Raw genomic sequence first — 14282 nt, 5'->3', positions numbered from 1 at the left:
TTTCATATGGTGTTGCTGCAAAGATCTATTGCGTTTCCTCAAAGGTGTTGCACTTGTAGAGTTGTAGTACAACAACTAACCTTTGTCTCCTCCATATGTTGGGCTGAATCCCCTAACACTAAGGCTTTGATCTTAGATTTATTTTAAAATGAATATCTTGAAAAGACATAATGAATCAATAGATAGATACAAGAAAATAATTGTTCAGAGAAGGTGGACTGAGTTTTTCTTCAACTATAGTGATAAGTGAATCTATTCATTCAAAGATTTTGACACTCGAATGGAATTCCTAGAACAATGGGGAGGGTAATTTTCAGACATGTACATAAGCCATTGGTGGGATTTAGGGGAAAAAGAACATTTTTGGAACCATAAAATGTTTGTCAATAAGGGCCACTGATTTATACCATTTTTCTAGCAGAATTCAACGCAACTTGATTAGAATCTTGTTTCAAAAAACCTCTAGAATATTGTGGATAGTGTGTCATCAAGCTGAGATGTGATTTTGACAATAAGCCAGCCAATACAAGACCCTAGTTGCAATTCTTGGTTATTCTTTGTGTACATTAAAAGTTAAGAGAAAGTTTTCAATCATGAAGGTGGAGAGAGAATCTCTTCGTTCAAAGTGATTTGATGATATGATTAGACTCATGAAATAATGAATATCTATTATTAGCTCGTCCATATTTATAAAGATCCAAAGTACCTCTATCAATCCAACCTTAGGGTGAGATCCCATGGATTAAGAGGTTTTCTCTTCTATGGGGTGGAAGGTTAAACTTGGCCCCTTTACATTTTTTCGGAGGGGAGGGGTGGTTCAGAACAAGTTGATTAAAAATAAAAGTTTTTACACTGTATCAGGCTGCCCGTTATAAGGAAAATCCTATAATGAATTCCATCTGTGTGGATCAAATCGTACAAGAATGATTCTAGAACCTGATCCACACTCAATTGTACCAAATTACAGGAAAGACAATATTTGTTAATCTATAAACTTTTTGACATATAAAATTACAGCTTACAACTCATTGACAACAGCTTCTTCTAGCCACCTTCTCGATCCATTCATTAAACCTGGGCTCAGTCTAAACATGAGAATACAGAACTCCATCTGATTCAATGCCCCATCTCCATCTAAATCCCCTTCCCTCAACATACAGAACAGCTCATCATCACTTAAGTCCTGCAACCCCAAAAACATGAAGTTTCTCTTCAAGCTCTCAAATGTGATGAGACCCTTCTCTACATCCATGAGCAGACGGAACCCATTGCAGAGCTCGCTGATAAATCCTTCGGAGCCTAATCTTTCAATCATCAATGGAAAGAAATCTTGAAAAACTACTTCTCTGGTTCCTGCCATTTCAAAATGAATTCTAGTAATAGAAGGTAGAGAGAGTTCGTGGGTGGACAGAAAATGGTAGATAGAGAAGTAGAGAGGAAGGGTCTTTAAATAAGAAGAGAAAAAGCATGGGAAAAGAGGTGTTCGTGGAAAGAATCACCATTGATGCCAACAGAGGTACAGATAAGAGGGAGTTTATGGTTGTCGCTAGCTTCTTTCATTTTCAATTTCAATTTCGTGGCCCCTTCGTTAGATAAGTTCTGCTTCCTCGAAGTTGCATTGAATCTCCAACTGTTTCTTTGCTTCCTAAATCAGGCCACCATGAGCATAAAATTACAAAAAATATCACTCTTCCTTGTCTTTTTCTATTATTATTATTTTTAACGAGAACTCTACCTGGTCGCTTGGTTCCTGCGCCTATACACAGGAGTCTATGAAAAAATCAGGGATCTACCCATATTGATGCTCTGATGCGGGGCCACATGATCAGTAAGTGATCGCTTGTCCAATCTTTTTTTTTCCTTCCTACTTTGGGATAAGTTCTCTTCACGGTCCATTAAAATAAGTCCCTAGATATCTATATTGTGGCATTGTTCAACCAGGTCGGGCTAGGTCAGGTTTTTTAAATCCCAACCCCTAATGAGAGGTGTGTAAGGGTATCAAAATGTATGGACTTTTTTTTTTTCACATGGGCCGGGTAGTTTTCACGTGCTCTTGTGTCTATGCATAGCAGCTAGCCACATGACTAGGCATCTCTCTTTTCCCAGATTAAACAAGAGAATGCTATCTACCTGTGCCCTCTACACTGGACACAGCTAGGCATGAAAAGACCTAGCTGCCCCAGTGCATGTTGGATATTTTCACGTCTAGTTGTTTCTGGCCATATAGGAAGGTGCGAATGGACAACATTCTTTCTCCTTAAATGTATATAGAGTCAGGTCAAGTCGGGTGCAGTCAGACCCACATGGCCTGATCATTGACCTAGAAATCTCAGCCCAGCACAGTGGGTGATAAGCCTAGCCTGAAATTTTACATGTGGCTGAACCAAGTATATTTCCTATCAGTCAGCCTTCCACATGGCCAAAATGGGCCGCTATGCAAATAGCCTTAAATAGGGCCATGTAAGTGGCATTTTCTCTTTTATTTTTCATTTTTTTTTTATATTTTTTAATTCTATATATATATATTTAAAAAAAAAATGATTTGATACTTTAATCACTTTATTAATTATTATAGTATTACCAACATCTTGGGTTTCTTAAATGGTAAGAAACAAGTTAATGTTCTTAAGCAGCTAAGGTTCAAATATTGGTACCAGAATAATTAGTAGAGTATTATAAAGAAAGGAGGAGTTGATAATGCAAAATCCTGCTTAATTATACTTTGCTCATGCCTTTAAAAGATGTGAAAAATATAAGGGTAGACATGTAAATACATGATATTTGATATCATCAGTTGCTTACCCATGCAAAATTTTCATGCCTCTGAAAGGCATGAGCAGCATGTAAGCAAAGTGGCGGGAGCGAAGGCTCGAGGATTCTTCCTCTATTGATTGCAAGGGCCATTCTTTCCCCAATAATCCAAATTAAGGATTGATAACAACAACAACAATTCACTCAGCTATATCCCAATTAAATGGGATCGATCATATAGATTTGAGTATTTAACAAGATGAATTCGGAATTGGATATGAAATTTGGTTGGAACCGAAGAGAAAAAACAAAGATTTAAAAAAAAAAAAAAATTGGAGATATTTTTTAATTAAATAGATTTGGAAATCTATTACAAGAGATGAGTTTCATAGATTTTTCTACTATTTTACTGATTAAAAAATAAAATAAAATAATTGCCAAACAAAAAAATTGAAGATCAAACATGAATACTGGGTGAATTAAAATTGGCTTATAAGAATTGTTAGAATAATGAGATCTTTATTTTTGAGAACATAGTTTTAGATACTTGAAGGATGGGAGGAGGTTCCCCTACAGCCATGACCAGGGAGGAATTCCTTTACCGATGAATGTGTGTTTTGAGTCTTGACACTTGAGATGAGCATCTTGAGGGAGGGATATTATTGACTTCGTACATTAAGGAGGAATAATAATAATCTTTAGATGAATGTACATTACTTTCACCCATGGTAGAGACAAACTTTCTAGCTTGTAAAGGAATTGTTGAATATCTTAAATTCAAACCACCTTCCATTTCTCTCTTCCGTGGATGTGGAAAGGGGTAACACGTATTCCTAAAGTCTATATAAATGATCTCATAAAGTGGCTAGATTTGGATCATCTAGCTGTTGTTTCGCCAAGTTTTTGGGTTAGGAAAGTTCCTGGCTTTGATTGTCAACTTGGATACGAGTTCACAATTACTGATTTTCTTGTCAATTTTCTTTCTACAAGAGCCAAAATACTTGATAGTTTTTAAAGCGACGAAACTCCACAGAAATTTCCAATGCTGAGTTTGGTTGTTGTCCTCATTAATTTTTTGGTGGACCTGTTTGTCCTCATATGATATCTGATTTGTGATCTATCAAAAACAGTAAAAATAGAAAGAAATGACATTAGATGCTTAGGCAAGCCTCGATGGTATGGACCAATGAACTCTTCAAGCAAAGACCCAGTATGCATGGTTTGGGATTTTTTTCATTTTTTCTTTTTTGTTTGGTAACAGAAGGTTGGGTTTGGTTGAATCTTCTAAGCCATAAATACAGGATCAACTGTTGGATTTATTTATATTTAATGTCAAAGTTTTTAAATATTTCTCGTGCCAAGGATGGGTGCGGGTGTGGTCTACATTTATATATAGGTGTGCAGACACTCTTGTATGTGTACAGGGACGTTTGTACACATACAGACATGTGTACAGGGACGCTTGTATACGTATAGACACATCTGTATATAAACAAATACAGTCATACGTGAAAAGGTACTTTGTTTATATATTCTATAGATAGTCTGAAAATTTCGTAAGGGATTTTTTAGCAAGTACTTTTGTTTTTCCCACTTTGTGTCATGTTCTTCCAAGTCACTTTGTGTCTGATAATTAGTATAGCCTTCGGACTTCTTTATGCAATCACATATTAAAGTGCATCTTATGAGATTAGGAATTGTTTTATCTTGGAGGTATAAACAGAATGGTAAACCCGGTTGCACAATTAGGGGTGTTTAACAACCTTAAGGATAGTATCATTCTGATACGACTCAACTCAAATTATTTTTGTTCCTGATTCAAGAAGAAGGATTACTATGATGTTGAGAATTCATATTTCATCCAGTACAAATATAACATTTCCAAATAAGTCTAAATACTTTACCCGTTTTACTTTCTAACATCAACTCATCAGAAGACCTAAATGACAAACTGTAGTTATCTTGGTCTGTTCAAAAGGATCAATCCCCTAACCCGCTTGAGTTTTTAAGGGTTAGGATTGCCTAATGCTGAACTGGTTATATTGTGGGATGACTTACGTTTGGGTTGGGTAATTGCTACTAGAACCGGCCAGAACATTGCCAACTTTTTAAGCAATTCTCTGTTTCATAGTAACTTCCTCATAATTAATAATTTCCACTTCAAGCATCAATATAGATTAACCATATGTTCCTTTTCTTGTTGTAATTATTTTAAATGTTTTATAAGTTTATTTAACACAAGGCATACCCTTTTCAAGTTGAAATTTGAAATGTAAGTAGGAACCTATCAAATTTCAGCCTCATCCAGCCTACAACTTGGGAGGAAAAGAGTGTAGATCAGGTATAGTTACATGATCAGTGCAGATCAAGAAACCCTAAATCACTTCTTTAAAATGTTTGAGCTATGGTATTTTACAGTTTCCACATGGGTAGGCCTTCCCATATGGTCTTATAATTTTCAATGTAGTAAACATTGAGGTCTATGTTTAGAAGAGATAAAAAGCGGTGGAAAATATGTGAGAATGGGTCCCACATGTTATAGGTTGGATTAAAAAGAAAATAGAAGAAATAATAGAACTCATTGGAGTGGGATTTTGTGGGAGAAAGAGGTAATAGAGGTGGGCTAAGCTTATCATTCTCTATGAATGCTTGGTCCTCTGGTCATCATCTCTCCAGGAGGAGTTGTTGATTGATGCCAAATGTAGACTACATTTCGTTTCTGTAATACCCTACTTTCTAAACCTGGTCTAATTTTTCAGTTGGTTCAGTTTGGTCTTGCAAGTGTTGAACCTGAGCGAGCCGATTCGAGTACCTTATGGAACATGATGGCAAGGATGACTCTGAACTCAGGTTGGCCAAATGATCTGGAGTTAGTGCCTAGTGGAGTCGGCGTACCCAAACCGTGCACATGGACGTACCACAAGGCCATGTGCACACAATAAAGGTATGTAATCATTTTTATACCAAGTATGCATGTTAATCGATTACCGAGAGTGAAATATGTGTCGGGGCCAAGCCCCATTGAAAGTTCCAATGTTTCGGCTAAGTTTTGGCCGACTGGTGGGTGGTTATGGATGGGTTGGACCCACTAGTGTGACCTACCACTCTGGTCATTAGATATTTTGACCCCACTATAAATAGCATTTATTACTTTTTCTTCACCTCATTTATTGTTTTACACGGTGGGTGAGAAAAATAAAGAAGAGAGAGAAAAAGAAAGTAGAGGAGTGAGGAAGGAAGAAGAAAATGGGAAAAAAAATGATAATTGTATGTCACCGGGGGTCAGATCTCTTGAATCCGACACCGGATTAGCGACCCTCATCTTGAGATCTATGTCTTGAGTTGAGTAAAGATGGTATCTCTTAAACCCTCATGAAACCCTAAGTGAAACCCTATGATTTGGATAGGAATCCTTTGGATCTTGTTATTTTCTCTTGAGAATGTGAATCTAAGGTTTAATAAATATCCTATATGTTGTTATGAAGGTTTTGGAGGAAGAAATTTCAAGATTCGAGAAGCATTAGTTGATCTCTTGAGCTAGAGAAGAAGTTTGGGTTTTTGAAGTGTTCTTGAGCAAAGAGGTAAGATCCATGCTTGAAACTTTGGATCAACCCTAAATCCACGTTAGAATCATGATTTGGAGTGTTAGATTTGTGGAAAATGTGGTCGAATCGATCCATGGTGGTTTCCCCAAGGTGGGATGAAGAATGGGAGTGAACAACAAAATTTCGATTTTGATTGGTGGGTCCCTGGGAATGATCGGACCACCAATTTGACTTCTCGGGTTTTGATTGGGCCCAAATTTATCAGGTAACATTCTATGGTGATTCTAAACACGTAGGAATCATCATACCTCATTAGTTATGAGTCTAAAATGGAGTTATGCTAAACTTGACTTCATTTATAATAGGTTGTACTAGAAACTTGTGTCATCACATGCTGGATCTTCCTCGTACCGGAGGTGATCATCGTACATAAATAAGTAAATGGGAAGAGAATATTGACTCTATTTTTGGAGTGTTTTTGTGTCATTCCAATATTATTGTAGACTAGTCATGTCATCATTCCATTATTGTTGTAGATTAGTCATCCGCAAGTGCCATTGCATGCATTGACTTGTGCATTATGAAATTCAACTATGATTTGATGTGGAGATGCCTTACATTGATAAGTGCCTATTCTTGCTTTGATATATGAGATAGATGGAAATGGATTATTAAATATGCTGCATTACTAGACTAAATGCCATAGTCGGCTTGGGCACGAATGCATTGGTGGCCCATGGAATGGGACGAGGTGGCACTATGTAGTCGTACTATCTCACATAGGAACATACTGCTAGGAATGACATATCCCTATGCTATGACCCTTCCCAGCAGGGTTTAGGTATTGGGTATATCACTGGGGGGAAGCCCGAGGTTGTAAACCAACATGGCGGTTAGAAGTACACCCACTAATCATTAGAACTGTTGGCAACTTTGGTGATATAATAAGAGGGCCAATCGTACTGCTTTTAAATTTAATGTTGCTGTGGGCTAGTATTTTACTTTAATGTTGTAAACACCAAATTTTGTCTCCCCTCGGCAATGATGAATTATGGGTAATGAGGAGACATATATTTTCTCTTTCGGAAAGAAGTTGAATTTTCGGCACAAATCCAGACTATCCCAGGACTAGTGATTGGTCAAAATTTAAATGATGTGGAGAAGGTGACCGAAAGTGGTTATTAATATCTATTGCTAAAAGACGACAATCAAGCCTAATAGAATCTCGATCCCCATATCATTAGAAAGTATTTGGAAATACGGTCACATGGATATCTTGTATAGAAAAAATGGATACCCAAGTGTGCCGTAATGCCTACTTGAACTTTAAATCAGTTAAACCAGAATAAACCAAACCCCAAACCCTAAACCAAACCAAAATAGACCAAACCCTGAACCAAACTAGACCCTAAACCAAAACAAGCCTTGAACCAGACCAAACCCTGAACCAGACCAAACCCTAAACCAGACCAAATCCTAAACCAGACCAAACCCTAAACCAGATCAAACCTTGAACCAAACCCGACCAAACCTTGAACCAAACTAGACTAAAACCCTGAACCAGACCAAACCCTAGACTAGACCAAACCCTAAACTAGACCAGACCAAACCTTGAACCATACCAGACCAAACCCTGAACCAGACCAAACCCTGACCCAAACCAAACCAACCCAAACAAAAACCCTAAACCCTAATCAAAACCCTAAACCTAACTAGAACCCGAACCCATAATTCAAACTTTAATCAAACCTTAATCAAACTTAAGATTAAAACTTAAAATCAAAAATTAAAACCTAATTAAACCATAATTAAACCTATAATCAAAACCATAATTAAACCCATAGTCAAATATTATAATCAACTTAAATTCAAGCCTTATAATCAAACTAAATTCAAACCTTAAATCAAACCATAATCAAACCTAAATTAAACCTTACAATCAAACCATAAATCAAAACCATAATTAAACCTTAATCCAACTTTTAATCAAACCATAATTCAAACCAAAATAAAATTTTTAATCAAAACCAAAATCAAACGTTGAACTCATATTGGACCCTATCCAAAATCAGAACTTACCAACTGCTATTGACGAGATAAGAACTCCACCAAAGGCTACTGCAGCCCAGACTAGGGAGTAGCCCCTGGTTTAGGGGAGTATCCGGAGGTGTAAAAAGATGCCACAGGCTACTTTGAAGCTTTAAAAAGTGACACGTACCTATTTTCACTGCACAACGGGGTGACACGTACATTAACAGGGTGACACGAAGGGTGGGTCTGTGTAAACCCTTACACAATCCGTGTAAGGATTTACACGGATTGTGTAAGGGATTAAAAATCTGTGTAAGCCCTTACACAGATTTGTGGGGGGCTTACACGGATTTGGCCCCCTCTCACGGGTTTGGGTGTTTTTACACCCCTACCCTTCCTCCTCTCCTATAAATAGTGACCCATGGGTCACTGTAAATCGCGGGACAGAAAACAACAGGTAGAAAAAAAAAAAAGACAAAAAGCAAACGAAGAGTAAGTTCCAAAAGAGAAAAAAAAAAGAGGGAAGAATCCTAAGCTAGCTAAAGTTGTCGGAAGCCCATAGCCCAGGAAGCCCAAAGCTAGGTTGTTCAGGTCGTCCATTTCAGGATAGTATCAAACCCCTTGTTAAAATTCTTTCATTTAAATTTAATATTTTAATTATGGTGTGGAAGCTCTGCCCAAAATCCCTAAGCTGATTCCAACCCTAGAAAAACAGCGCGAAAGCTCTGCCAAAAATTCTTGAGCTAATTCCAACCCTAGAAAAATAGTGCAGAAGCTCTGCCCAAAATTCTTGAGCTAATTTCAAACCTAGAAAAATGGCGCGGAAGCTCTGTCCAAAATCCCTAAGCTGATTCCAACCCTAGAAAAATGGCGTGAAACCTCTGCCCAAAACTTCTGAGCTGATTCCAACCCTAGAAAAACGGTGCGGAAGCTCTGCCTAAAATCCCTGAGCTGATTCCAACCCTAGAAAAATGGCATGGAAGCTCTGCCTAAAATTCCTGAACTAATTCAAACCCTAGAAATACGGTGCGGAAGCTCTAGCCAAAATTCCCGACTTGATTCCAACCCTAGAAATATGGCATGGAAGCTTTGCATAAAATTCCTGAGTTAATTCCAACCCTAGGAACACGACGTGGAAGCCCTGCCTAAATTTCTAGAGTTGATTCCGATTCTAGAAATATAGTATGGAAGTCCCATTCAGATTCCTGAAAATCATAATTCATAGTGACACCCTAGCAAAAATGCCTTGTCAACTTTCTTACCCAGGCGCCGGAAGTTTTTAATTTCTCCAAGAAAGAGAAAAGAAAATTAAATCGTTACCTTTGATTCGAGGGAAATTATCAGAAAATTCACCATTTACATTAATCATTATCATGTGAATATTATATTGCAATTTCTATTGCAATTTCATTTGCCTCATTTCTGTAAATATTTGTTTTACGTGTTTATTGCATAAAATAAGGAATTACCGTTGTACTTTCATGCATTAATTTTAGCATCTGCCCATTAAATGTAGTTTGTTTCATCATTTTATATGTTATCGCATGTGTTTGTCACATAAAATAATGATCATGATTTTTCTGTCATAGAGCATAGCATATATATATGTAGGTAAAATAGCTGCATTTCTTATTATTTTATGTAAATTTCATTATTTCATGTAGAATTCTTTCAAGCCAGTTCATATATATATGTTTGCGGTATTTCATGTAAGAGAACTATGCTAGCTTAGACCGTTAAAATTATCGGGGGAGAATATTCAAAATCCAAGCTTCTGGCAGAAAGACCGGGAATTCTGGGCGAGGTGGGTGCCTAACACCTTCCCACACTCATAACCTAACACGAACCCCCATCTCTGGAACAGACTAAGGTATGAAGTCAAATTAGGGAATTCCTTCCTTTCGCAGGGAACCAACCCCCTATTTGAGCTCGATCCCTTGATCGAAATTGGGCTCCACCATAGAGTTCTAGGCCCTGAATCTTAGATGGTGACTCCAAAAATCATGCTTTCCCCATCCCCCCAATAGTAACCAGACCATGCTTTGGAGGCCATTCAATCCAAGGCAGGCCAAAGGTGAGAAGGAAGGATAGAAGAGAAAAGAGAGAAAAAGACCAAAAAAGGTATTTTTCCTTACAAATGTCACCATGGGTCGGTAATTTACTTTAATGTCGGTGTGGGTCAGCATTTTACTTTAATGTTGCTGTGAGTCGGTCAGCATTTACTTTTTCGGTACCTACGGCTGGCCTTCTCCAGCAACACTATAGGCGTATCACGGGATGGGGTTCATGGCTCATACCCAAAGCATAACGTGTAGACACCAAATTTTCTCACCTTCCTCCGGCTATGATGAACTACGGATCTTGGACGTGATCTTTCGCTCCCTATCGACAGAGATGACAACTAACTGAGGTAATTATTCCTAGAAGCATTCCATACTTACCCAAAATTCCCAGAAAACTTATGCGAGAGAAAAGAGGGTCTAATTTTTAACATTTTATATATGAAGGAATCCGGTTAAGATGACCATACGGATGGATAGTACTTGGAAATATGATTTCGATGATATATGTTACGTCAAAATCGGACCGTCGGACCTCCCACAATGGTCCCAAAAAAAATCACATTTTCTCGTGTGCATGCAAGCGTGCTGGAAACATTCCCCACCTCTCCAAATACCCTAAAATTCCCCACCTACCCAAAAACCCTAAAAAACTGCACGAGAGGGAAGAGGGTCCAATTTTGACTTTTTTATACGAAGAAATCCGATTATGATGACTGTACGGATAGATAGTACTCAGAAATACGACTCCGATAATATATGGCACATCAAAATTGGATCGTCAGATCTCCCACAATCGTCCCCAAAAAATCACATTTCCTACGCACGTGCTACACGCGTTGGCCGATCAGCCAGCCAGCAGGCTAGTCCCCATGCATGCTGCATGCTCTGGCTAGCTAGCCCATAGCACAACCCTGTGCACACCCCTGCATGCATGCCTACGCACCCCCAAGAGCATGCTTGTGCGCCCCAGCGTGCATGCCTCGCGCCTCTGCCTGCACACCCATGCACCACTACATACACACCCATGCGCCACTGCCTGCACACCCATGCATGTTGCCTACCAAGCTTGTGCACCCGTTCCTGTCATGCCCTGCGCACCTTGACCCAGCCTCATGTGCCACCGTCAATGGTTGGGATTTGTATTCCACTGATCCGGTCTCTTCACCCACTTGTGCATATACACTATTCCGCTAGCGTACCCTACACTGTAACCTCCCATTGGCCCAAAAAAGGATCTTTTTACCTTATTGGCCCAAGAAAATCCTCCTCTCTCCCATTAGTTCAAATTTTCATACTTTCCTCTCATTAGTCCAAAAAACTTTTTGCCCATAATGGCTAGGAAATTCCCCTTTCCCTCCCCATTGGTTTAAGAATTCTATAAATACCTCCCCTCCCTTTGGTTTCACACACCAACATCACAACCCCATAACCACCCTTAGAGAGAGAAGCTCTGCCCTCTCTCCTTCTCCCCTCCCCTTTGAGTTTCTTCGGGTCTTCAGAATGATCTTTGTCAAGATCTGATCTTTGAAGTGTTCATTGGGACTTCGAAGATTTTCAATCCAAGTTTTTAGTTCAATCCATTTTTTTTAAAATAGTATTTTTTTAGCTTCCCACCTTTGAGTGTTCTTGGTTTTTACCAAAAGTAGAAATCCCTCCCCCCTTGAGGTTCTTTGGGTTTACGAAGAGATCTTTGTCAAGATCCAGAGTTCTGTTCGGATTTTCAAAGTGTTCTTCGAGGCTTCAGGGATTTTCAATCCATTTTTAGATCAATCTATTTCTTTCCAAAAGTAGCCATTCCTAGCAGAAGCTCTACTGAGTGCCCCTAAAATCTTTCTAAAAATAGCCATTCCTAGTGAAAGCTCTGTCTGAGTGCCGCCTCAACCTAGCCCTCCCATAGTCTATCCCCATTGGAAGCTCTGTTCGAGTGCCACATTAGCAAGCCCTCTCATAGCCTATCCCCAATGGAAGCTCTTTTCGAGTGCCACCTAAGCCAAAACCCAGAAGTAGCTCATCCCTAGCAGAAGCTCTATCGAAATACCATCTGAGCCAAAATCCGAAAGTATCTCATCCCTAGCGGAAGCTCTACCAGAATACCACCTCATCCTAAGCCCAAAAATAGCCTTCCCTAGCCGAAGCTCTATCCGAATTCAAATCCGAAAGTAACCGTTCCTAGCCGAAACTCTATCTGAATATCATCACAGTCAGCATCTCTCAAGAAAGAAAGTTGGAGGCCAAGACCATCTTTCCCTGAACCATGAGAATCCAGAAACCAGTTTATACTAGCATTAACCAGGGGATCCACCCCTCTTGACCCGAAACAGGGGTCAAGCTCAGGTATAATTTCTTACCCAAATTAGCATAATGTAGACTTTATGTTGACCTTATTTTAGTGTACATAATCATTGAAATTCAGTCAATGTACATATGTGTGATAACTTAGCCATGCATATAGAATAGGAATAATCGTAGAAAATGTTCATTCTTAAGCATCTAGTATGAAGACCAGTTGAACCAGGTAGATTGAGTGCCTAACATCATCCCAATTCTGTAACCTGACACTTACCCTAAATCTCTGGACTAGACCAACTTTCGGATCCTTTTTAGGAATTGGGACCCTTGTGCATGATCCTGATCCCCGTATTGGGCCATCATTAAAAATCCCTATCTCGAATGACAAACTTTACACTCTTACAAAATAGGCCTCCATGTATCTCCAAGCGACAGTACAGTGGAGTAGGGCCCGCAAGCAAAGCACACATGACACACCCTCTCTCATGAAAAAGAAAGAGAGGAGAGAGGACGGGATGCAAGTCCTTTCCCCCCTAACAGGGGAAGAGAAGATATCATCTTCTGGCCGCTACCCTCACAGTGGCGACTCCACTGGGGAAAAATGTCAAGCTTCTGACATTAGATGCTACCATTAAATGCAAGAACATTTTCCACCACATTTGTTTGAAAACATGTTTGACTAACCCCATGTTTGTAATTATATTAGCTAACTGCATCATGCATCGTGCTCAAAGTGAAATCATTTGACGAGGGACTCCCTGTGATGCCCACACCCTCGAGGAGGTCAATGCATGTCATGGAGAGTACTCTGAGAGCAAATGGTAGCCACTTCCTATACAGGGGTGTGGGGTATTGTTAAGCGGCGAGGATGTTTGTATTTGTCCCAGCACCCTCAAGGAGGTCTGTGCACTTTATGACATTCTGAGATCGAATAATGATATTCCCGATTACACTTTTGTACACAAACACTCACGGTTCCATCACCCCATGGCTAGTTGCTTAACGTCGAGTGTAGTCACGAGTAATGGGCAAGGAAGTCACCCTGTTGATCTCGTACCCATGGGTATATCAAAAGGATCACATAAATTCTTTATATAGATCCTATCAAGGAAGCCTTATCGGTCCTATTGCATCCATTGCATACTCACATCATGTAGGAAATAGATGGAGAACGCTAGGAACGCCACAAGCTGATCTATAGAATTTGTTTGTGGTCTTGAAAATGAATATTCTTATACTATATTCTAGTCATAAAGAAATGCTCTCCTAATTAGGTTTCAGATAAAAGGTGTACTTGCTCCTTAGAAATGAAATATAGATGATTTGGTATACGCGATCTAGGCTAACTTCTGTTAAAGTCCCACAAAATGCCGAATTATTTAAAAGACCCAAGGAAACTAGGAGGAAGGGTAGTGGGATAAGATTAATGAAAGCATGACTTTATTGGCAAAGAATGCATAAATAGGGATGTTCTGGTCAAGCCATTTATATGTACCTCCCACTTATAGCATTGAGTGGACAAGTGGCATCAACCCCTATCCACTTCCTACCATTAAGTGGACTAACTTTGGATGGATCATCGATTGTTAATCCAGTGAATGTG

General features: G+C 39.1%; 1 protein-coding gene across 1 annotated transcript; it reads right to left on the bottom strand.

Annotated features, from left to right (window-relative positions):
* Positions 1 to 870: 870 nt before the first annotated feature.
* On the bottom strand, positions 871 to 1510 carry LOC122060889 (calcium-binding protein KRP1-like). Its single transcript, XM_042623996.1, has one exon. It carries the CDS (start codon positions 1358 to 1360, stop codon positions 1019 to 1021), a length of 342 nt encoding a protein of 113 aa, XP_042479930.1. The 5' UTR covers positions 1361 to 1510; the 3' UTR covers positions 871 to 1018.
* Positions 1511 to 14282: the final 12772 nt, after the last annotated feature.

This window comes from Macadamia integrifolia, chromosome 14, assembly GCF_013358625.1.
Source record: "Macadamia integrifolia cultivar HAES 741 chromosome 14, SCU_Mint_v3, whole genome shotgun sequence".
Taxonomy (NCBI): domain Eukaryota; kingdom Viridiplantae; phylum Streptophyta; class Magnoliopsida; order Proteales; family Proteaceae; genus Macadamia; species Macadamia integrifolia.
The sequence above is the reverse complement of the archived record's forward strand: the minus strand, read 5'-3'. Positions and strand labels throughout refer to the sequence as shown.

Excerpts from the sequence above, each read along its gene's own strand:
- LOC122060889 (XM_042623996.1), bottom strand. The coding sequence starts at position 1,360 with ATGGCAGGAACCAGAGAAGTAGTTTTTCAAGATTTCTTTCCATTGATG.